The sequence below is a fragment of the Tachyglossus aculeatus genome, chromosome 8 (genome assembly GCF_015852505.1).
Source record: "Tachyglossus aculeatus isolate mTacAcu1 chromosome 8, mTacAcu1.pri, whole genome shotgun sequence".
In the NCBI taxonomy this organism is placed as follows: Eukaryota; Metazoa; Chordata; class Mammalia; order Monotremata; family Tachyglossidae; genus Tachyglossus; species Tachyglossus aculeatus.
Window position 1 is genome coordinate 31891832 of NC_052073.1, and position 25416 is coordinate 31917247.

General features: G+C 49.1%; 2 protein-coding genes across 2 annotated transcripts in view; one reads left to right on the forward strand and one right to left on the reverse strand.

The window, feature by feature from the left end:
• Positions 1-5905, reverse strand: part of TMOD3 (tropomodulin 3) — a 132162-nt gene extending 126257 nt beyond the window's left edge. The window contains exon 1 of the mRNA XM_038750500.1: positions 5756-5905. The gene's annotated coding sequence lies outside the window, so the exon portion shown is untranslated. The remainder of the gene's footprint in view (positions 1-5755) is intronic.
• The window catches only part of TMOD2 (tropomodulin 2), a 48998-nt gene extending 24381 nt beyond the window's left edge, over positions 1-24617 (forward strand). Inside the window, exons 5-10 of the mRNA XM_038750501.1 lie at positions 5832-5918; positions 9293-9423; positions 11909-12016; positions 16756-16899; positions 18837-18981; positions 23366-24617. Of these exons, the coding sequence (XP_038606429.1) occupies positions 5832-5918; positions 9293-9423; positions 11909-12016; positions 16756-16899; positions 18837-18981; positions 23366-23400 (650 nt within the window). The 3' untranslated portion in view covers positions 23401-24617. The remainder of the gene's footprint in view (positions 1-5831; positions 5919-9292; positions 9424-11908; positions 12017-16755; positions 16900-18836; positions 18982-23365) is intronic.
• Positions 24618-25416: the final 799 nt, after the last annotated feature.

The following is a 25416-nucleotide window of genomic DNA, read 5'->3' on the forward strand; positions in this document are numbered from 1 at the left end:
TCTCTACCGAAGTGCCTCAGGTGCAGACATGCGCAACTGATACCAGAGTCTCAGGGGGAGGAAGGGAGATAGAACTTGGGAGGAAGGAAAATTAACTGGAGAAGGCTCCTGGAAGAAATGTGATTTCAGAGGGACTTGGAAGATGGAGAGAGCTGAGGCCTGGTGGATTCGAAGAGGGAGGGAGGAGAAGGGCGTGAGCCGGAGTTTGGCGGCAGGAGAGATGAGAATGGGGCCTAGCCAACGGGTTAATTTTGACAGGAACGAAGAGTATGAGTTGAGGGGTATGTGAGAAAGTGGCAGATGAGAAGGGAAAGTGCTTGATGGAGTGCCTTGAAGCTAATGGGTCGGAATTGCGGCTTGAAGTAGAGAGGAATGGGTAACCAATAAAGGTTTTCGACGATAATTAGTATTATTAAGGTATTTGTTAAGTGCTTACTGTGTGCCAGGCACTGTACTAAGCGCTGGGGTGGATTCAAGCAAATGGGGTTGGACCACAGTCCCTGTCCCGTGTGGGGCTCACTGTCTCAGTCCCCATTTTACAGATCATCATCATCATCAATCGTATTTATTGAGCGCTTACTATGTGCAGAGCACTGTACTAAGCACTTGGGAAGATGAGGTAACTGAGGCACAAAGAAGAGCCCGTTGTTGGGTAGGGATTGTCTCTATCTGTTGCCGAATTGTATTTTCCAAGGGCTTAGTACAGTGCTCTGCACACAGTAAGCGCTCAATACGATTGAATGAATGAATGAAGTGACTTGCCCACGGTCACACGGCAGAAAAGCGGCGGAGCCGGGTTTAGAACCCACGACCTCCTGACTCCCGGGGCCGGGCTCCATCCGCTAAGCTACGCCGCGGCTTCTCTACGTGAGCAGAATGGCATTTCAGACAAGTGATCCAGGCTGAAGCGGGGAAGAGATGGATAAGCTCGGATGTGAAAGGGCCCGAACCAGCCTGGTGGCTGTTTGGATGGAAAGAAAGAGACAGATCCAGGGAATGTGGAGGAAAACCGGAAAAATGTAGCGACAGACTGAACCTGAGATTTGAAGGCGAGTGGGGAGACAGGGATGACGCCACACTTGTGGGCTTCAGAGATGTGGAGGTTGGTATTATTATCCACACCGATGGGAGAAGCAGCGTGGCTCAGTGGAAAGAGGCCGGGCTTTGGAGTCAGAAGTCATGGGTTCAAATCCCAGCTCTGCCAATTAGCTGTGTGACTTTAGGCAAGTCACTTAACTTCTCTGGGCCTCAGTTACCTCGTCTGTAAAATGGGGATTAAGAATGGGAGCCCCCCGTGGGACAACCTGATCATCTCGTATTCATTCATTCATTCAGTCATATTTATTGAGCGCTTACTGTGTGCAGAGCACTGGACTAAGCGTTTGGGAAGTACATGTTGGCAACATATAGAGACGGTCCCTACCCAACAGCAGGTTCACAGTCTAGAAGAGCAGGTTCACAGTCTAGAAGACACTTATTCACACTTATTGTATATGTACATGTGTATATTCATTCAATCGTATTTATTGAGCGCTTACTGTGTGCAGAGCACTGTACTAAGCACTTGGGAAGTCCAAGTTGGCAACATATAGAGACGGTCCCAACCCAACAGCGGGTTCACAGTCTAGAGCAGTGGGTTCACAGTCTAGAAGACACTTATTCACACTTATTGTATATGTATATGTGTATATTCATTCAATCGTATTTATTGAGCGCTTCCTGTGTGCAGAGCACCGTACTAAGCACTTGGGAAGTCCAAGTTGGCAACATATAGAGACGGTCCCTACCCAACAGCGGGTTCCCAGTCTAGAAGAGCGGGTTCACAGTCTAGAAGATACTTATTCACACTGTATATGTATATGTGTATATTCATTCGATCGTATTTATTGAGCACTTACTGTGTGCAGAGCACTGTACTAAGCGCTTGGGAAGTCCAAGTTGGCAACATATAGAGACGGTCCCTACCCAACAGCGGGTTCACAGTCTAGAAGAGTAACCTCCCCAGCGCTTACAGCAGTACTTTGCACATAGTAAGTGCTCAATAAATGCCATTATTATTATTATTATTATTATTATTATTATTATTATTACTATTGTTAAGTTAGGCTGAAGAGAGGATTTAAGAGGGAAGATGAGTTCGGTTTTAGAGCATAAGGAGTGAAGAGGGCATCCATGTGGAGATGACCTCGAGGCAAAAGGAAAAGCAAGATTGGGGAAGTAGTAAGAAGTTGGATTTGGGAGTCATCCACGTAGATTTGATAGTCGAAACCGAAAGCAGATTATCTCCGCCAGAAAATGAGGGTAAATCAATCAATCAATCAATCGTATTTATTGAGCACTTACTGTGTGCAGAGCACTGTACTAAGCGCTTGGGAAGTCCAAGTTGGCAACATCTAGAGACAGTCCCTACCCAACAGTGGGCTCACAGTCTAAAAGGGGGAGACAGAGAACAAAACCAAACATACTAACACAATAAAATAAATAGAATAGATATGTACAGGTAAAATAAATAAATAGACTAATAAATATGTACATACATATATACAGGTGATATACATATATACAGCTCACAGTCTAGAAGGGGGAGACAGAGAACAAAACCAAACATATTAACAAAATAAAATAAATAGAATAGATATGCACAGGTAAAATAAATAGAGTAATAAATATGTACATACATATATACAGGTGATATACATATATACAGCTCACAGTCTAGAAGGGGGAGACAGAGAACAAAACCAAACATATTAACAAAATAAAATAAATAGAATAGATATGTACAGGTAAAATAAATAAATAGAGTAATAAATATGTACATACATATATACAGGTGATATACATATATACAGCTCACAGTCTAGAAGGGGGAGACAGAGAACAAAACCAAACATATTAACAAAATAAAATAAATACAATAGACATGTACAAGTTAAATAAATAAATAAATAGAGTAATAAATACGTACAAACATATGTACATATATACAGGTGCTGTGGGGAAGGGCTCATCCCATCTCATCCCCTTCCCGGAACATCTCAGGTCGGAACCTGTAGATTTTGGGGTAAAGTGAGTGTCAAGCTCCGGGACGGAGCTCTGAGGGACACCCACAGTTAGAACTGGTATAGAATCGGTTAGAACTGGAAGAACTGGTATAAAAGACAGAGAAGGTTTGACCACAAGATTAATCAGTCAATACCGAGTAGTTACCGTGTGCAGAGCACTGTACTAACTGCTTGGGAGAGTCCAATACACTAGAGTTGGTAGACATGGTCCCTGTGAGCCCGTTGTTGGGTGGGGACTGTCTCTATACGTTGCCGATTTGTACTTCCCACACGCTTAGTACAGTGCTCTGCACACAGTAAGCGCTCAATAAATATGATTGAATGGATGAATGAATGGCCTCAAGGAGCTTACAGTCTAGTGGGGAGTGAGACCTTGCTTCTTTGAGCCTCAGTTACCTCATCTGTAAAATGGGGATGAAGACTGTGAGCGCCCCGCGGGAGAACCTGATCACCTTGTTTCCCCCCCAGCGCTTAGAACAGTGCTTTGCACATAGTAAGTGCTTAACAAATGCCATCATCATCATTATTATTACTATTTGCCCTCCCAAGAACATTCTACATTCATTACCCTTCGTTCTTAGTGGAAAGAGCACGGACTTGGGAGTCAGAGGTGGTGGGTTCTAATCCCCACTCCTCCACTTGTCCGCTGTGTGACCTTGGGCAAGCCGCTTGTCTTCTCTGTGCCTCGGTTACCTCCTCTGTAAAATCGGGGTTAAGACTGTGAGCCCCACGTGGGACAACCTGATTACCTTGTATCGCTCCCAGGGCTCGGAACAGTGCTTGGCACATAGTAAGCACTTAACAAATACCATCATTATTATTATTAACTAGGAGAGAACCAGGTCGGTAAAACCAAAGATAGCTGGGAGAGAGGTGTCAAAGGCATTTAAGCCGTCAAGGAAGAATTAGGACAGGGTGGAGTCCTTTGGGTTTGCAAGAAGTTCACTGGTGACCAGTGTGGTCTTGATGGAACGAAAGGCCCAGAAACTGAATTATAGAGGTTCGAGAAGGGAGTTGGACAAAAGGCCCAGAAACTGAATTATAGAGGTTCAAAAAGGGAGTTGGAGGAGAGGAAGTGAAAATGGTAGATTTATTCAACTTGTTCGAGGTGTTTCGATAGAAACGGGGGTAAGGGGATGGGGCAGTAGTTGGATGGCAGTATGTAGAGTAACACGTTACCATAAGCAATCAAGGGTGTAGATGAGTTTATTTATTTATATTAATCTCTGTCTCCCCCTCTAGACTGTAAGCTCATTGTGGGCAGGGAATGTGTCTACCAACTCTATTGTACCAGTACTTTGCGTGGCTCAGTGGAAAGAGCCCGGGCTTTGGAGTCAGAGGTCATGGGTTCAAATCCCCACTCCGCCAGTTGTCAGCTGGGTGACTCTGGGCAAGTCACTTCACTTCTCTGTACCTCAGTTCCCTCACCTGTAAAATGGGGATTAAGACTGTGAGCCCCCCATGGGCTCATTATTATTAGCACTTAGGACAGTGCTCTGCACGTAGTAGGCGCTCAGTAAATAATAATAATAATAATAATAATAATAATGTTGGTATTTGTTAAGCGCTTACTATGCGGGAAGCACTGTTCTAAGCGCTGGGGGGATACAAGGTGATCAGGTTGTCCCACCGGGGGCTCACGGTCTTCATCCCCATTTTACGGATGAGGGAACTGAGGCTCTGAGAAGTTAAGTGACTTGCCCAAGGTCACACAGCAGACAGGTGGCAGAGCCGGGATTTGAACCCATTAAATACCATGGGCAGAGCACTTTACTAAGGGTTTACTTGGGAGAGTACAGTATCATAGAGCTGGTAGACAAAATCTCTGCCCACTATGAGCTTACAGTCTAGAGGGGAGGACAAGACTTGAAATAAATTACAGGTGGAGGAAATGGGAGTAAGCGCTCAATAAATACGGTTGAATGAATGACTGTACATTACATAGCATACGCAAGGGTCTACACGTATGAACAGTAATGTCATATGTCTAGTTCTTATAAAACACAGGGGTTGTGTTCTTGATGAATCCCTCGTTAAGGAAAACCCACGTTTGATGGTTGCCATGTGAATATGCACAACAATTTCTTCCAACGTCGCATCGCGTTCTATCCCGATAGATGTACACTATCCAAAGAATATTCCCCGATTTACCAGCTGGATTCTAGCCAAAGCACAAGGTCTAAAGACCGATTCTACAATTAATGCTAGAGGACTCGGTGACGGTAATGATTCCTGTGCTGTTCTGTTATAAAAATTAACTTCAGAAATAAATCGAATAGTCACACAACGGCCGTCTTAGTGTTCCACCTTCACTAGTTTGGTCAACTTTAAGGGCTTTAAGGGAATCCATCGCTGGTTGGCCTGGATTAGAAGGAGGATTTTTGGACGCCTGTCACACAGAGCCTTAAAACCAGTGTCCGGTTGAGAAAAGGATATGGCCCTCTGCCCAGAGCTCTGACTGGCTCTCGGGGAAGCAGCCAGGCCCGAGTTCGGGCCTCTGACCCCGCACGGACATGGAAAATCCCACTGGCAGAGCCAGGGAGACAAATGTCTGCTCCCGCCGTTCTCCTGGGGATGAAACTTTCAGAAATCCTTCCCGGTGAACACTTAAGAGACGGCAGATTTTGGTGGGAGCCAGAGACCTTGAGGCAGAAATACGCGTAAAGAGGATTTTCCTCGGAGCAACTGACCTGCCACTTTTCTCCCTTCGCTGAGTTTCCTTTCCGCTCGTCCCACTGATGTGTCCTGTGTCCTCTGCGTCCTCAGCTGTCCTCGGAGTGCACAATTTAGTCAACAACCCCCGGTTCGACGAGGAAGAAGTCAGCAAGACGGGGGGCAAGATTACTGTGAGAAGTAAGTGATTGTGGTCAATTCTTTATATTCTTATTCCTTTCATTAACAGTACTAATAATGGTAATAATAGTGATAATTATGGCTTTTTAAGGTGTAATTACGGTGAACTCAGCACTGCCACTTGTCCGCTCTTGGGCAAGTCACTTCACTTCTCTGGGCTTCTGTTACCTCATCGGCGAAATGGGGATTGAGACTGTGAGCTCCACACAGGAGAGGGACTGAGTCCAACCCGATTTGCTTATAATAATAATGATGGCATTTGTTAAGCGCTTACTATGTGCAAAGCACTGTTCTAAGCGCTGGGGAGGTTACGAGGTGATCAGGTTGTCCCACGGGGATGGGGATTAAGAGTCTTAATCCCCATTTTCCAGATGAGGGAACTGAGGCCCAGAGAAGTTAAGTGACTTTCCCCAAGTCACACATTGCTTGTAATAATAATAATAATAATAATGGCATTTGTTAAGTGCTTACTATGTGCAAAGCATTGTTCTAAGCACTGGGGAGGTTACAAGGTGATCAGGTTGTCCCACGGGGGGCTCACAGTCTTCATCCCCATTTTCCAGATGAGGGAACTGAGGCCCAGAGAAGTTAAGTGACTTGCCCCAAGTCACACATTGCTTGTAATAATAATAATAATAATGGCATTTGTTAAGCGCTTACTATGTGCAAAGCATTGTTCTAAGCACTAGGGAGGTTACAAGGTGATCAGGTTGTCCCACGGGGGGCTCACAGTCTTAATCCCCATTTCCCAGATGAGGTAACTGAGGCCCAGAGAAGTTAAGTGACTTGCCCCAAGTCACACATTGCTTGTAATAATAATAATAATAATAATAATGGCATTTGTTAAGCGCTTACTATGGGCAAAGCACTGTTCTAAGTGCTGGGGAGGTTACAAGGTGATCAGGTTGTCCCACGGGGGGCTCACAGTCTTCATCCCCATTTTCCAGATGAGGGAACTGAGGCCCAGAGAAGTTAAGTGACTTGCCCCAAGTCACACATTGCTTGTAATAATAATAATAATAATGGCATTTGTTAAGTGCTTACTATGTGCAAAGCATTGTTCTAAGCACTGGGGAGGTTACAAGGTGATCAGGTTGTCCCACGGGGGGCTCACAGTCTTAATCCCCATTTCCCAGATGAGGTAACTGAGGCCCAGAGAAGTTAAGTGACTTGCCCCAAGTCACACATTGCTTGTAATAATAATAATAATAATAATAATAATGGCATTTGTTAAGCGCTTACTATGTGCAAAGCACTGTTCTAAGCGCTGGGGAGGTTACAAGGTGATCAGGTTGTCCCACGGGGGGCTCACATTCTTCATCCCCATCTTCCAGATGAGGGAACTGAGGCCCAGAGAAGTGAAGTGACTTGCCCCAAGTCACACAGCTGACAATTGGTGGAGCCGGGATTTGAACCCATGACCTCTGACTCTAAAGCCCATACTCTTTCCACTGAGCCACGCTGCTTCTCACGCTTCTCACACTGCTTGCATCCTCCCCAGTTCTTAGTACAGTGCCTGGCACATAGTAAGCGCTTAACAAATACCACAAATATTATTATTATTATTATATACTACAATCAGATCAGATAGAGTGCCTGTTCTTGTGGGATTTGGTGACTATGGGGGAGGGAGAACAGGTCTTTAAATCCCATTTTAAAGGTGAGGAAAGTGAGGGACAAAGGGAGAGACAGAGAAGCAGTGTGGCTCAGTGGAAAGAGCCCAGACTTTGGAGTCAGAGGCCATGGGTTCAAATCCCGGCTCCGCCAATTGTCAGCTGTGTGACTTTGGATAAGTCACTTCACTTCTCTGGGCCTCAGTTCCCTTATCAGTAAAATGGGGATTGAGACTGTGAGCTCCATACGGGACAGGGACAGAGTCCAACCCAATTTGCTTGTATCCTCCCCAGTTCTTACTACAGTGCCTGGCACGTAGTAAGCGCTTAACAAATACCACAAATATTATTATTATTATATACTACAATCAGACCCGATAGAGTGCCTGTTCTTGTGGGGTTTGGTGTCTAAGAGAGGGGGAGAACAGGTCTTTAAATCCCATTTTAAAGGTGAGGAAAGTGAGGGACAAAGGGAGAGACAGAGAAGCGGTGTGGGTCAGTGGAAAGAGCCCGGGCTTTGGAGTCAGAGGTCATGGGTTCAAATCCCAGCTCCGCCAATTGTCAGCTGTGTGACTTTGGGCAAGTCACTTCACTTCTCTGGGCCTCAGTTCCCCTTATCTGTAAAATGGGGATTGAGACTGTGAGCTCCACACCGGACAGGGACAGATTCCAACCCGATTTGCTTGTATCCTCCCCAGTTCTTAGTACAGTGCCTGGCATGTAGTGAGCGCTTAACAAATACCACAAATATTATTATTATTATTATTATTATATACTACAGTCAGATCAGATAGAGTGCCTGCTCTTGCACGGTTTGGTGTCTAAGGGGGAGGGAGAACAGGTCTTTAAATCCCATTTTAAAGATGAGGAAAGTGAGGGACAAGGGGAGAGACAGAGAAGCAGTGTGGCTCAGTGGAAAGAGGAGTCAGAGGTCGTGGGTTCAAAGTTAAGTCACTTCACTTCTCTGTGCCTCAGTTCCTTTATCTGTAAAATGGGGATTAAGACTGTGAGCCCCCCTGTGGGACAACCTGATCACCTTGTAACCTCCCCAGCACTTAGAACAGTGCTTTGCACATAGTAAGCACTTAATAAATGCCATCCATTGGACCACACTGCTTCTCGCGCCTGTTTACAGCTAGTGCTCGCGAAGGGAGGAATTGAAACCAAAGCGGCACAGTTTATTGCAAAAAGAATCCCTCCTGACTTTCGCTGAACCCGCCTCCTTAAATCGCCTGCTGTCTGCCAGGTGACAGGATGTTATCAAGGGCCTAAAAGTCCCATCATCATCACCATCTTCATTATCATCATCACTATCATCATCATCATCATCAGTGACTACTGAAAGCCTGGTGGATGCAGAGCTTCGCTCTGGGGAAGATTAATGAGGATTTTCCAGCCAGGAGACGGCCCCTGCCCTTTAAGGGCTCTCGTCTTCCTCTGCAGGAAAGCCACGCAAGAGGCCACCATCGAGGAAATGGTGGGATCTCTGCTCGTCTCCAGCGAGTGGGCGACCGAAAGCATCACAAGCCACCCTTTTGTCCGCATTAAGAGCAGGACAAAAGGCTCTGGGGGTGGGAGGGTCGCCTTTTCTTCTGGTTCCGAGCTGTCCTAGAAGGAGGCCTGCCCACAGCTGGGACAAACGACGACCAGGGGGACGGGGATCTCAGCCCTGAGTCGGGCCTTGGGGTGGGGGGTGGTCAGCGGGCTGGTCAGTGGGGACGAGGGCACCCGGCTTGCTTGTAAACGGCCTCTGTGTTTCAGATGTGGTCAAGGGGGAGAAGGTGAAGCCGGTTTTTGAGGAGCCCCCCAACCCCACAAACGTGGAGGCCAGTTTGCAGCAGACGAAAGCTAATGACCCCAGCCTCGTGGAAATCAACCTCAACAATATCAAGGTAGCGACCGGGGCTGGAGACCACGGAACTGGGCCGTCTGCTTCCCCTGCTTGGCTCTCTTCACTTTCTCCTGGGTCTTCTGCACAGCCTTTGCCTCTGATCCTCCTCCTTTTCCTCCTCCTCCTCCCTCTTCTTCCTTCTCCTCCTCCCTCTTCTTCCTTCTCCTCCTCCTCTCCCTCCTCCTTTTTTTTGCTCCTCTGCCGCTCTGGCCCCTGTTCACCCTGTGATCTCAGCCCCCTGAGAACCGGCCCCGAGCGAGGCAGCAATTTAAGCAGAGGAAGTGGCCAGATTCGCCTCGTTTTCCAGATCGGCGTTGGGGTGGGCGCAGAGTGTCCATCGGGCTCCCGGGGCCCTGCTGGGCTTGCCCTAGCCGAAGCCGGGACCCCTGGAAGTAGGGGTCACCCTGCCTCCACCTCGGGCCACTTCAGAGAGCCCACTGTGGCACCGTCTCTATACGTTGCCAGCTTGGACTTCCCAAGCGCTTAGTACAGTGCTCGGCACACAGTAAGCGCTCAATAAATACGATTGAATGAAAATGAATGAATGAACTGTGCCCCCCTACGTGCCCCCATCATGGCCCATGTCAGACACAGCCTGCCGCAGGGCTGGATAATAATAATAATAATAACAATAATAATTGTGGTATTTCATTCATTCATGTTGGTATTTGTTAAGCGCTTACTATGTGCCAAGCACTGTTCTAAGTGCTGGGGGATACAAGGTAATCAAGGTTGTCCCACATGGGGCTCACAATCTTAATCCCCATTTTGCAGATGAGGGAACTGAGGCACAGAGAAGTGAAATGACTTGCCCAAAGTCACACAGCTGAGAAGCGGCGGCGCCGGGATCAGAACCCACGACCTCTGACTCCCAAGCCCGGGCTCTTTCCACTGAGCCACGCTGCTTCCCCTAAGTATTTGTTTAGCGCTTACTATGTGCCAGGCACTGTACTAAGTGCTGGGGCAGATACATGGTAATCAGGCTGGACACGGTCCCTGCCTCACCTGGGGCTCACAGTCTTAGTCCCCATTTTACAGATGAGCTAACTGAGGCACAGAGAAGTGAAGCGACTTGCTCAAGGTCTCACAGGAGACAAGGGGCAGGGCGGGGATTGGAACCCAGGTCCTTTTAACTCCCAGGCCTGTGGTCTGGATGGTCTGGCCCAACACCCTCGGCCTTGGAAAGATAGTCGGGCTGCCTGGATTTTAAAGGCCTCCAAAAAGCGGTTCCACAACCTCTCTCGGTAAAAATGCCTACCGTGTGACAAGCACTGTACTAAGCACCAGGGTAGAGAAGCAGCGTGGCTCAGTGGAAAGAGCCTGGGCTTTGGAGTCAGAGGTCATGGGTTCAAATCCCGGCTCCGCCAACTGTCAGCTGTGTGACTCTGGGCAAGTCACTTCACTTCTCTGGGCCTCAGTTACCTTCTCTGTAAAATGGGGATTAAGGCTGTGAGCCCCACGTGAGACAACCTGATTACCTTGTATCTCCCCCAGTGCTTACAACAGTGTTTGAGATACAGCAGATGCTTAACAAATACCATCATCTGTAAAATGGGGATGAAAACTGTGAGCCCCCCCGTGGGACAACCTGATCACTTTGTAACCTCCCCAGCACTTAGAACAGTGCTTGGCACATAGTAAGCGCTTACAAATACCATCATTATTATTATTGTACAAGATAAGCACCTTGAACACAATCTCTATCCCACAAGGATTTGGAAATTTTTGAAAATTTTTTATGGTATTTTTTAAGCGCTATGTACTGTACCAAGCGCTGGGGTAGATACAAATTAACCAGGCTGGACACAGTCCCTGTCCTATGTAATAATAATAATGATGGCATTTGTTAAGCGCTTACTATGTGCAAAGCACTGTTCTAAGCCCTATGTAGGGCTCACCGTCTTAGTCCCTGTTTTACAGATGAGGGAACTGAGGCACGGAGAAGTGATTTGCCCAAGGCTACACAGCAGAAAAGTGGCAGAGCTGATATTAGAAGCCGGGTCCTCTGATTCCCAGGCCTGTGCTCTTTCAATCAATCATATTTATTGAGCGCTTACTATGTGCAGAGCACTGTACTAAGCGCTTGGGAAGTACAAATTGGCAACATATAGAGACAGTCCCTACCCAACATTGGGCTCACAGTCTAAAATCCTCTAGGCTACCTTACTTCTCACATCATAATCTGTCCAACGCTCAACAACATCCCCACCCGCCCCCATCCCTTCAGGAAATACCTCCTTCCATGGAACCCAAACAGCCCGTTTCCTCTCGCTCTGACCGCAGCAAAGTTGAGGAACAGTTGGCTGCCACCTCCATCCTCTTTTTAGGATGATCGGAAAACGGTTTTTCAGTCGTCCCTCAGACTTCTCTTCTCCAGGCTCAATAACCCCCATTCCTTTAACCTTTCCTCCTACGCCACGGGGGCGGGCCTCGTCGCCATGGCCCGTGGAAATGCCAGGAAATGCTCTCTGCCTCTGCCCACTTAGAACATCCCCATCCCCACCCTGAAGGAGTTTGCCAAGGCCCTGGAGACGAACACCTACGTGACCAAGTTCAGCCTGGCCGCTACGCGCAGCAACGACCCTGTAGCCATGGTGAGTACAATTCCAGGGAACACCCCTGGGCCTCCCCCTCCGAGCAAACCAACACTTCACCAAGCAATCCATCGCTCCTGTTTCATTCCGACGACTTGACATCTGTCTCCGTGTTTCGTTTTGTCGTCCGTCTCCCCCTTCTAGACTGTGAGCCCGTTGCTGGGAAGGGACCGTCTCTATATGTTGCCGACCTGCACTTCCCAAGCGCTCAGCACAGTGCTCTGCACACAGTAAGCGCTCAATAACTACGACTGAATGAATGAATACTATTTACTGAGCGCTTCCTCTGGGCTGAGCCCTGGACTGAGTGCTTGGGAGAGTACAACAGAGTGACTAGACATGACCCCCGCCTTCAAGGAGCTGACAATCTAGTAGGGGAAGACGGACGTTAAAATAAATTACGGGTAAGGGAAGAAACCGAGGAAACGTACGTGCTGCGCTGTGGGGGGGTTTGGGGATGACACAGTAGGGAGGGAAAAAAATGAGGCGAGGAGAAATTAGGGAGGGAAAACTTCCTGGAAGGGATGGGATTCCAGTAGGGCCGAAGGTGGGGAGAGCGGTGGTCTGTCGGGAACAGGAGGAGAGGATTTTCAAGACAGGAGGGAGAGAGTTCCAGGGCGGAGGCAAAAGATTGAAGGCAAGACCCATAGGGACCATCTCTGTATGTTGCCAACTTCCCAAGCGCTTAGTACAGTGCTCTGCACACAGTAAGCGCTCAACAAATACGACAATGAATGAATGAGTGAATGAGAGAACAGCGGTGAGTAGGCTGGTAGAGGGTCGTAGTGGAATAGAAGCAAGGATTGGTGGGGAGGGAGCGTGTGCTGATAGCGTGAAACATGTCTCCTCCCCTCCTGTATGTATATATGTTTGTACGTATTTATTACTCTATTTATTTATTTATTTAATTTGTACATATTTGTTCTATTTATTTGATTTTGTTAATACGTTTTGTCTTGTCGTCTGTCTCCCCCTTCTAGACTGTGAGCCCGCTGTTGGGTGGGAACCGTCTCTATATGTTGCCAACTTCCCAAGCACTTAGTACAGTGCTCTGCACACAGTAAGCGCTCAGGAAATACGATTGAATGAATGAATGAATGAATGTTACTTCCCCTTCCCCAGCCTCTCTCCCCCCATCTCCCCTGCCCACTTCCCTCAACCCTCGTGTCTGTCAACTCTCTTCTCCATTGTCGAAAAACAGCTGGGCAGCTGGACACCTCGCACCACCCAGATTCATTCGTTCCTTCAATCGTATTTATTGAGCGCTGACTGTGTGCACAGCACTGTACTAGGCACTTGGGAAGTACAAGTTGGCAACATATAGAGACGGTCCCTAATAATAATAATAATAATAATAATGACATTTATTAAGCGATTACTATGTGGAAAGCACTGTTCTAAGTGCTGGGGAGGTTACAAGGTAATGAGGTTGTCCCACAGGGGTGCTCACAGTCTTCATCCCCATTTTACAGTTGAGGTAATAATAATAATAATGATGGCATTTGTTAAGCGCTTACTATGTGCAAAGCACTGTTCTAAGCACTGGGGTGCTTACAAGGTGATCAGGTTGTCCCACGGGGGGCTCAAAATCTTAATCCCCATTTTACAGATGAGGTAACTGAGGCACAGAGAAGTGAAGTGACTTGCCCAAAGTCACACAGCTGACAATTGGTGGAGCCGGGATTTGAACCCATGACCTCTGACTCCAAAGTCCGGGCTCTTTCCACTGAGCCACGCTGCTTCCGTACTCAGCAATGGGCTCACAGTCTAGACGGGGGAGACAGACAACAAAACAAAACATGTGGACAGGTGTCGAGTCATCAGAACAAATAGAATTAAAGCTAAATGCACATCATTAAAAAAATAAATAGAATAGTAAATATGTACAAGTAAAATAGAGTAATAAATCTGTACAAATAATATACAAGTGCTGTGGGAGGGGAAAGTGGTAGGGTGGGGGGAATGAGGAGGAGGAGAGAAAAAAGGGGGCTCAGTCTGGGAAGGCCTCTTGGAGGAGGTGAGCTCTCAGCAGGGCTTTGTGGGGTCGTTCATTCATTCAATCATATTTATTGAGCGCTTACTGGGTGCAGAGCACTGTACTATGCTCTTGGGAAGTACAAGTCGGCAACATATAGAGACGGTCCCTACCCAACAATGGGCTCACAGTCTAGAAGCGGGAGACAGACAACAAAACAAAGCATGTGGACACGTGGCAAGTCATCAGACTAAATAGAAGTAAAGCTAGATGCACAGCATTAACAAAATAAATAGAATAGTAAATATGTACAAGTAAAATAGAGTAATAAATCTGTATAAATAATATACAAGTGCTGTGGGGAGGGGAAGGCGGTAGGGTGGGGGGAATGGGGAGGAGGAGAGGAAAAAGGGGGCTCAGTCTGGGAAGGCCCCTTGGAGGGGGTGAGCTCTCAGTAGGGCTTTGTGGGGTCGTTCATTCATTCAATCGTATTTATTGAGCGCTTACTGGGTGCAGAGCACTGTACTGTGCGCTTGGGAAGTCCAAGTCAGCAACATATAGGGATGGTCCCTACCCAACAACGGGCTCACAGTCTAGAAGGGGGAGACAGACAACGAAACAAAACATGGAGACAGGTGTCAAAATCGTCAGAACAAATAGAATTAAAGCTAGATGCACATCATTAACAAAATAAATAGTAAATATGTACAAGTAAAGTTGAGTAATAAGAGTGGGGCTGAGTCTGCTGTCCTGGAATCCTCCTCCTCCTCCCAGTCCTGTTCCTTCCCCTCCTTCCTCTATACATCTTTCTGATCCCTTCAGCTTCATGAGTACCTCTTCCCATTCTCCCTGTTCCGCCTTGGGCCTCGCCTCTTCCTTGTTTTCCCCCTCCTATGTCCTAAGCCTTCCTAAGCTGTCTCCTGGGGCCCCCGCTGGACTCTTTCCCCCCCGGGACGGGTCCAGTGAGCTGGTGTGACGTTCCCATTCTCGTTCCTTCCTGCTTATCAGCACCCGACCATTTGGGCTTCCAGCAGACCCGAGGCACCGGAATTGGGGGAGGACGGGCGGCCGGCCTCTCCGCTTCTCGGACCCTGGCTGGATCCCGGGTTTGAATCCAGCTGCTCAGCGTGCGCTCCCGGGATAGGATCCCCCAGCAGATGCCAAAAGGAAACCTAAAGCCTCCCTGGGGCCGGGGCACCTGAAATTAAGGGATGCTTGTATATTCCTGCTCGGGGCTACTGAGGGGAGTGTGGTCTTCTCCCCTGGCAGAAAAGTGCCTAACCCTGGGAGGCCTACGGGTGAATAGTTGCCCCTTGTTGCTTTTTTCTATTATCCTCTTCTGTTGGTCTCATTGTTGGTCTTTCTTATTGAAGAAACTTACTCACACTTATTGTATGTGTATATTCATTCAATCGTATTTATTGAACACTTACTGTGTACAGAGCACCATACTAAGCGCTTGGGAAGTTGCAAGTCCAGCGCTTAGAACAGTGCTTTGCACATAGTAAGCGCTTAATACGTGCCATCAAAAAAAAAGTCCAACTCATTCTCTCTCTCTCTCCCTCATACCTTCTTCCTCTCCAGCACTCCTGTCTCTCATTCCTCCCCCTCTACATTTCCCCCGCTCCATGAAATCCTGAATATCTCTCCTCCATGCCTTTCTCGAACGAGTCCTTTCCTTCCCCGTTTTTTCCCTTGGCTTATTCCCCATAAATTCCCAGCAAGGGTAGTTATCTTTTTCCATTTCCTGTGGTTGTTGAATTTTCCACTCTCCTACCAGCACATCCTGTTCCTGTCCGTTCTCTCCATTCCCTTAGTATCCATCCATTTTCGCGATTCGATTCCCCACGGACCCCTTTGATTTCCCCCTTTAACCTGTCTCGGAGTAAAGGTTATTTTCCTGGACTGAGCCTTTTAAGGCGTGAAATGTGCCAAGCCAACAGAGATGGATGAGAGCACATCAATCAGTAGTATCTACGGAGCACTTGGTCTGTGCAGAGAACTGTACCGAGCGCTTAGGAGAGTTCAAGGGAGGAAGTAGGTGCAAGCCCTGCTTTCAAAGAGCTTACAATCTAGCAGGAGAGATAGGGGCTAAAATAAATGACAGGTAGGAGAGGCAACTGAGTACAAACATAGGGATATAAGGCTGCCAGGGGGTCTGTGGTGGGGGCAGAGACCCAGGAGGATTTGTAAGCTCACTGTGGTCAGGGAACGTGTCTAGCAACTGTTACACTATACTATCCCAATGCTCTGCACAGAGTAAGGGCTCAATAAATACTATTAACTGACCGATTATGGTTCAAGAAAGGATTTAGTGGAACATAAGCATGGATTCTCCGTGTATGTGTGTTTGTGGGGATGTAACTGTCATTTGTGCGGGAGGACAATCCACCATCAGCTGGTTTCCTAGCTTTCTGGGAGCAAGGAAGACCTACCAGAAGAGTTTGCAGGGTTCCCAGCGCTTAGAACAGTGCTTTGCACATAGTAAGCGCTTAATAAATGCCATTATTATTATTATTCCCATCCTCGGAGATCTTTAAAAGGCGAGAATGGTGGGCCCCGTCATCCCTCCCCACCCACTATCACCCGTCGCCCCCATACCTCCTTGGGGGTGGTTGGTAGGGGTGGGGATGGAAAACGATGCTTCCACCCCTGACGTTCTCCGGGACAGAAACCATCCGTAGCATTTCCCAGGCGGCTCCACTGCTGCCGCCCCGCAGGAGGCTTCAGAGACCCTCCTTGACCGCTGTCCTGGCACCTTTAGGCTTTTGCGGACACGCTGAAAGTAAACAAGACGCTGAAAAGTCTGAACCTGGAATCCAATTTCATCACCGGAGCCGGGATCCTGGCCCTGATCAATGCCCTGAAAGAGAACGAGACGCTGACTGAGATCAAGATCGATAACCAGGTAAGAGCCGAGAGCGGTCCCGTCCCTCCCCCGTAGCCCCCGCGGAGGCAGACGATGAGGAGGCACCCCAGAGGAAGCGGAGCCGCCGAAGGGCCCCAGCGTCGCTCCGTTGTGTGCAGGGCGGCTCCATTCGGTAATAATAATCATGTTGGTATTTGTTAAGCGCTTACTATGTGCCAAGCACTGGGGTAGATACGAGATAATCAGGTTGCCCCACGTGGGGCTCACGGTCTTCATCCCAATTTTCCAGATGAGGGAACTGAGGCCTAGAGAAGTGAAGTGACTTGCCCAAGGTCACACAGCTAACATGTGGCAGAGCCGGGATTTGAACCCACAGCCTCAAGCCCGGGCTCTTCCCACTGAGCCACGCTGCTTCCCCTCAGTAGGGAAAGGGGGACGTGAGAAGGGATTGAGGGACACCGAAAGCCTTGTCTGGGAAGCAGCACGGGGATTTGGGATCCCAAGCGCTCAGTACAGTGCTCTGCACACAGTAAGCACTCAGTAAATACGACTGAATGAATTCAGGGCAGGACGGCTCCGGGAGCAGGGAACGTAGGTGACATCGACTATCTGCCGCCCTCTGACCCACGCCCTGAATCTTCCTGACTCTTTCAAAATGAGAGGGAAAATTCCCGGCGGCAGTTTTCAGATCTTCCATCCTCCTTAAGTTTTCCATCCCGGCCAACCATTCCTGGGACCCAAAGGGGGAAAGAATCCAGCGAGGAATTGTGGAGCCTCCAAGCGCTTGCTCTCAAATAATCAGATCAGATCCGGGGCTCAAGTTCGAAGAGTGGGTGACGGCAGGTTCTCCTGACTCCCGTTCCTCGATCTTTCCACCGGGCCTCACCGTCTTTTACGGCGGAGGAAGATCAGAGCGTGAACTGCTCTTCATCCCAACCGCCATCAACCATCCTCTCAGGCCTGGGCCCTCCGGCCCGAGAGCGGTTCCAAAGAGAAATGGGAGGAGAGGGTCTTTGGAGGAGGGACGGAAGCGGGCTTCGGCCTGGAGTTTTGTTTCCTTCATCGCGGGCCTCGTTTTCGGTCAAGGAGGACGGAGGGGACCGCTCTGCCTGGCGCCGCTCTGCTCAACGGCACTTCACCTTGGCAGCAACCGAGGAATCTGCGATTGGGGGAGTCGGAGGTGGCGCAGCAGGATAATAACGACGGCGTTTATTAAGCGCTTACTATCATCATCATCAATCGTATTTATTGAGCGCTTACTGTGTGCAGAGCACTGTACTAAGCGCTTGGGAAGTACAGGTTGGCAACATATAGAGACTATGTGCAAAGCACTGGTCTAAGCGCTGGGGAGTTTACAAGGTGATCAGGTTGTCCCTCAGCGGGCTCAGTCTTCATCCCCATTTTACAGATGAGGGAACTGAGGCCCAGAGAAGTCACCCAGAGAAGTGACTTGCCCAAAGTCACACAGCTGACGTGGCGGAGCTGGGATTTGAACCCATGACCTCTGACTCCAAAGCCCGGGCTCTTTCCGCTGAGCCACGCTGCTTCCCCTATGAGAGCAGTTCCCCAGCCTCAGCCCTAGTCACTAGAGAAGCAGCGTGGCTCAGTGGAAAGAGCCCGGGCTTTGGAGTCAGAGGTCATGGGTTCAAATCCCGGCCCCGCCACCTGTCAGCTGTGTGACTTTGGGCAAGTCCCTTCACTTCTCCGGGCCTCAGTTCCCTCATCTGTAAAATGGGGATTCAGACTGTCCCCGTGGGCCAACCTGATCACCTTGTAACCTCCCCAGCGCTTAGAACAGTGCTTTGCACGTAGTAAGCGCTTAATAAATGCCATCATTATTATTATTATCGCAGTCGTCGTCCCGTCTCCCTTCCAAGTAACCGTTTCCCCTTCCTTCTCGGTGTGAATGTCTGTGTGGGCGTGCGTGCGTACGCGTATGTCTGTTCACGTATGTATCTGTGTGCGTGACCGACCAGAGGCAGCAGTTGGGAACGGCGGTAGAAATGGAAATTGCCCAGATGCTGGAGGAAAACTCGATGATCCTCAAGTTCGGATACCAGTTTACCAAACAGGGGCCACGCACCAGGGTGGCGGCTGCCATCACGAAGAACAACGATCTAGGTAAGGCCCTCTCAACCCCCTGGAATTGCGGCACTCGCTGCCCGGGGCGGAGGAAGGGCACGGTGTTGGCGGGGATGCTCCCAAATATGTCCCTGGAATATTCTAGATGACACAGATCACCGCATTGGGCGTCATGGACACGTAGCGTTTTTTAATTATTATTATTTCTTAACGGCGTTTAGAGCACGGGCACGGGAGCCGGGAGGTCATGGGTTCTCATTCCGGCTCCACCGCTTGTCTGCTGTGTGACCTTCGGCCAGTCAATCAATCAATCAATCAATCAGTCGCATTTATTGAGCGCTTACTGTGTGCAGAGCACTGGACTAAGCGCTTGGGAAGTACAAGTTGGCAACAGTGGGCTCACAGTCTAAAAGTCGCTTTACTTCTCTGGGCCTCAGTTACCCCATCTGTAAAATGGGAATTGAGCCCCACCTGGGAAAGGGACTGTGTCCAACCCAATCTGCTTGTATCCACCCCAGTGCTTAGTTCAGTGCCTGGCACATAATAATAATGATGATGGCATTTATTAAGCGCTTACTATGTGCAAAGCACTGTTCTAAGCGCTGGGGAGGTTACAAGGTGATCAGGTTGTCCCACGGGGGGCTCACAAAAGCAGCGTGGCTCAGTGGAAAGAGCCCGGGCTTTGGAGTCGGAGGTCATGGGTTCAAATCCTGGCTCCGCCAACTGTCAGCTGTGTGACTTTGGGCAAGTCACTTCACTTCTCTGGGCCTCAGTTCCCTCATCTGGAAAATGGAAGATGGTGAGCCCCACGTGGGACAACCTGATCACCTTGTAACCTCCCCAGTGCTTAGAACAGTGCTTTGCACATAGGAAGCGTTTAACAAATACCATCATTATTAATATTATTATTATCCCCATTTTACAGATGAGGAACTGAGGCCCAGAGAAGTGAAGTGGCTTGCCCATAGTCACACAGCTGACACTTGGCGGAGCCGGGATTTGAACCCATGACCTCTGACTCCAAAGCCCGGGCTCTTTCCGTTGAGCCACGCTGCTTCTCACGCTGTATTTATTAGGCACACAGTGAGTGCTTAATATGATTTTTTTAAAAGTGCTTCCTTAGAAGCCCTTTGTGGGAGTACCAGGTTTGTCTCAGTCCCTGTCATCCTGAAGGCTCAATGCAGCATCCAACTGGGATTGGGAAAATGTTCATCTCTTTCAATATATTTTATTCATTCATTCATTCATTCAATCGTATTTATTGAGTGCTTATTGGGTGCAGAGCACTGTACTAAGTGCTTGGGAAGTACAAATCGGCAAAAGAGACGGTCCCTACCCAACAACGGGCTCACAGTCTAGAAAGCACTTACTAGGCGCCAGGCACTGTTCTAAGTACTGAGGTAGATACAAGCTAATTCATTCAATCGTATTTAATGAGCGCTTACTGTGTGCAGAGCACTGTACTAAGCGCTTGGGAAGTACAAGTTGGCAACATATAGAGACGGTCCCTACCCAACAGTGGGATCACAGTCTAGAAGAATGCTGGACACCTAATGAGGTTGGACACCATCCCTGTCCCACAAGAGGCTCACAATCTTAATCCCCATTTTACAGATGAGGTAACTGAGGCAAGAGAAGTTAAGTGACCTGCCCAAGTTCACACAGTAGAGGAGGGGTGGAGCTGGGACTAGAACCCAGGTCTTCCGACTCTCATGCCCATGCTCTTTTCACTAGGCCATGCTGCTTCTCTGTGGTTGTAATAATAACGATAACAGCAAGAATATTAATAATAATTGTGAAGCACTTACTATATGCCAAGCACTGTAATAATAATGATGGCATGTATTAAGCACTTACTATGTGCAAAGCACTGTTCTAAGCGCTGGGGAGGTTACAAAGTGATCCGGTTGTCCCACGGGGGGGCTTGACAGTCTTAATCCCCATTTTCCGGATGAGGAAACTGAGGCCCAGAGAAGTGAAGTGACTTGCCCAAAGTCACACAGCTGGCAATTGGCGGAGCCGGAATTTGAACCCATGACCTCGGACTCCAAAGCCCGCGCTCTTTCCACTGAGCCACGCTGCTTCTCATAGCCGTTAGGTACAAGATCATCAGGTCCCGCATGGGGCTTCCATTCTAAGTAGGAGGGAGAACAAGGTACTGAATCCCCATTTTGCCGATGAGGGAACTGAGGCCCAGAGAAGTTAGGTGGCTTGCCCAAGGTCACACAGCAGGTAAGTGGGAGAGCTGGAATTAAAACCCAGGTCCTCTGATTCCCAGGATCAGGTTCTTTCCACTAGGCCACGCTGCTTTCCATGCTGCTGGTATCAATGGTATTTATTGAGCACCTCTGTTTTCACAGCAGTGTATTTAGTATTTTGTCCAAACATCCTTAATAATAATAATAATAATAATAATAATAATAATAATAATAATACCAACAGTAATAATAATAATGATACTTGCAGTATCGTGGTTATTATGGTTGGATAGTAACCATAATATGGTTACTATCCTTGGCCCGTGGTTACTATGGGCCAAGCTCAGTATGAGAAGCAGCATGGAAGAGCCCGGGCTTGGGAGTCAGAGGTCATGGGTTCTAATCCCGGCTCCGGAACCTGTCAGCTATGTGACTTTGGACAAGTCACTTCACTTCTCTGGGCCTCAGTTACCTCATCTGTAAAATGGGGATGGAGACTGCGAGCCCCACCCGGGACAACCTGATTACCTTGAATCTACCCCGGCGCTTAGAACAGTGCTTGGCACCTAGTAAGCGCTTAACGAATACCATCATTATTATTATTACTAATCAATCAATCAATCAATCGTATTTATTGAGCACTTACTGTGTGCAGAGCACTGTACTAAGCACTTGGGAAGTACAAGTTGAATACAAGAACAGTGCTTTGCCCATAGTAAGCGCTTAACAAATGCCATTATTATTATTATAATTCAAAATCTTGCCTTATTGGTCCAAGTTTACCTTGCTATTTTTTCACGTGACTTCAATCCACGTGCTTGATACTGGTTTTCCATTTCACCCCGGAGAAGCAGTGCGGCCCAGTGGATAGGGCAGGGGCACGGGAGTCCGAAAGACCTGGGTTCCAATCCCGGCCCCATCACCCGTCTGTTGTGTCACCTCGGGCAAGTCACTTCACTTCTCTGTGCCTCAGTTACTTCATCTGTAAAATGGGGATTAAGACTGCGAACCCCATGTGGGACACGGACTGCGTCCAACCTGATTTGCTTGTATCTACCTCAGCGCTTAGTACAGTGGCTGGGACATAGTGAGTGCTTAACAAATACCATTATTATTATTATTCACGTACGTTATTTTGGTCCCTGTCCTCGGCTCTCCGGAACACATTTAACGCACTGTCTATTATCAACTGGACTGTGAGCCCGTTGTTGGGTATGGACCGTCTCTCTATGTTGCCAACTTGTACTTCCCAAGCGCTTAGTACAGTGCTCTGCACACAGTAAGCGCTCAATAAATACGATTGATTGATTGATTGATTGATTGGAAAGAGCCCGGGCTCTGGAGTCAGAGGTCATGGGTTCAAATCACAGCTCCACCACTTATCAGCTGTGTGACTTTGGGCAAGTCACTTAACTTCTCTGGGCCTCAGTTACCTCATCTGGAAAATGGGGATGAAGACTGTGAGCCCTCCGTGGGACAACCTGATCACCTTGTCAACCTCCCCAGCGCTTAGAACAGTGCTTGGCACATAGTAAGCGCTTAATAAATGCCATCATCATTATTAGTAGTAGTAGTACAGTGCTCTGCACGCAGTAAGTGCTCAGTAAATACGATTGAATGAATGAATGAATTAATGAACTAGGGGAAACTACTTCATATGGCGCTCTTTTCACGGGCTCAATTGGGAGCGCGAACTGGGATGTATTGAGCGCTTCCTATGTGCAGAGCACGGGAGAATGCAGTCGAGTAATAATAATAATAATAATAATAATAATAATGGCATTTATTAAGCGCTTACTATGTGCAGAGCACTGTTCTAAGCGCTGGGGAATTTACAAGGTGATCAGGTTGTCCCACGTGGGGCTCACAATCTTCATCCCCATTTTACAGATGAGGGAACCGAGGCCCAGAGAAGTTAGGTGACTTGCCCAAAGTCACACAGTTGACAAGCGGTGGGGCTGGGATTTGAACCCATGACCTCTGACTCCAAAGCCCGGGCTTTTTCCACTGAGCCACGCTGCTTCTCTGAGTAGGAAGGCTGGAGGGGCTCAGCGGCCTGGGAGCCTCTGTGACAGCATCCCCACCACAGAGTCCACGCCCGAGAGCGCTTTGGGGGCTGGGAGTCTCTCCGGAGACTTCTGGGGGGCCCCCGGTACAAGACTCCCGGCTGACTCTGTTTCCCTCTGGCCGGGACGCCCGTCGAACTCTGTTTCTTTCTGGTCTAGTGCGCAAGAAGCGAGTGGAAGGGGATCGGCGCTAGGCCGGAGCGCCGGAGCCCCGTTTCAGGCAGCCGTTTTGGGGGGCCCGCCTCAAGCCTCTGAGGGAAGACGTCGGATGCCGCCTGAGCCGAGGGCGTCGAGCCCGTTCGTCGCCCTCCTCTCCCGCTTTCTGCCTCCGCGACTCCTCCTTTCCGTTTTCTTTCCAGTGCCACCACCTCATCTTGGGCAGTGCCCGTCACAGACACATCCACCCGCACCCCCACACCCACCCAAAAGTGCACTGGGATCCCAGGGACGTCCCCCAAGCCCAGAGGCCGGGGGCCCTTCGCGCCCTGGAGCGGCAGCCTCGTGAGCTTTCGTCGTTTAGTGTTTTGAGTTCCTTTGCGTCTTCCCCCGCTGCGGCAGTCCGTCCTTACCGCGACGGGGGAAACGCCGCCGATTTTAACCGTGACAGTTGTCAAAGCCTCTCTGGTTCTACCTGCTTTCGAGGTAGGGAGCTGGCTTCAATCCCATCCCGCCGACGCTTGGTTTTTCGATAACATTCTTCGGGATGGTTAGAACCGTACGATGTTGCCAAATCTCTTCTTCTTAAGCCGGCCCGGTGACCCGGTAGAAAACGTTTACCCTTCTATAGACCATTCTGAGCAGTCAGGAGAGAGAAATGGATTAAACGGGTGCGGCCGGCTGCCTTTTTTCTACTTGCCCGACACAAGTTATCTCTCCCCCTCTTGGAGTGGTCGAGGGACTGCTTATGAGGCTCATTTAACATTTTCAGGCACTGTGCTTAGGTTTTGGGTTTTTTAGTTTTTGGGGGGTTTTTTTGCCCTTAAGGAACGTAAGCTGCTGAAGCAACGCATCGTGTTGAAATTAACTCCTGGGGCAAACCAGCTGATCTCTGAACTGCATGCTTCACTTTTGGGTAATTTATAGTCACTTATATGTCTCCAACGGTCAGAACGATCCGTGGGATCTTTGGCTTGAAGAATCGTGAAACCTTCCGCCGGGAAGGGCAGTTCTAAATGAAAGCAAGCACGCCGGAACAGAGGAGGTAGGTTAAGAGTAAATGGCGTTTAGCCCGCTGTTCCATAAGTTTCTTTTACGTGGTGCAGACTATTAAAAGATGTTAAGGGGAGGGACCTGTCTCTAGACTGTGAGCTCGTTGTGGGCAGAGAATGTGTCTGTTTGTTGTAATAGTGTACTTTCCCAAGCGCTTAGTGTTTTGCACACGGTGAGTGCTCAATAAATATGACTGAATGAATGAACCCGGGTGGTTACTCAGAGAGGTGCTTTCGCAGGGTGACTTTCGGCCTGCCTCTCTCCCTGCGGCGGGAGAAGCCAGTGGCCTCCATCCCCACCCTGGGAGCCTCCGTGCTCAGAGAGGGTGAGAGGGTGATGTGGGAGGAGCCCCCTGCGGACTCTGGGTCTCTTGGGGGAACCCCCTCCCCAGACCCCGGCAGGGTCGCGCCACGGCGGCGGCTGGGCCGAGGAATGCTTCAGTCGATCCATCAGTCACTGGTTTCTACCGAGCGCTAACTGGGGGGCAGAGCACCGTACTGAGCGCTTGGGAGAGTACCACGCAACAGGGTCGGTAGACGGGTTGCCTGCCCACGACGAGCTCACGGCCTCGTCGGAGTGATGGAGGCTGCTGACGGCTGCGGAGAGAACAGAGGCAAAGTCTGCTCCCTCCCAATGCTAAGGGGGAAAATCGGGCCGGTTAACTTCAAATCGACGTGCCTCGTGGGGCCACCTGAAATCGTTAACTTTCTCCGTTCTAGTACACGCTTATCAAGTCCGGCGCTTAGTGCAGTGCCTGACACAAAAGAAGCGCTTAACAAATGCCGTAATTCTTCATTGTTATTACCGTTGGTGACTCCGAGGCAACTGTGGCCACGTAACCTCTGGCAGGTCATCGTAGGAGCAGAGCCAGCTGGCCGCACCCCAGGGGACACCCCGGGCCCTCGATTCTCCTTGGATCCCTCTGACTGCATTGCTTCCCTCCCCTGGGTGGGGACGGGCCTCTCTGAGGGCCAGAGGATGGAAACTTGGAGCCGTGTCTT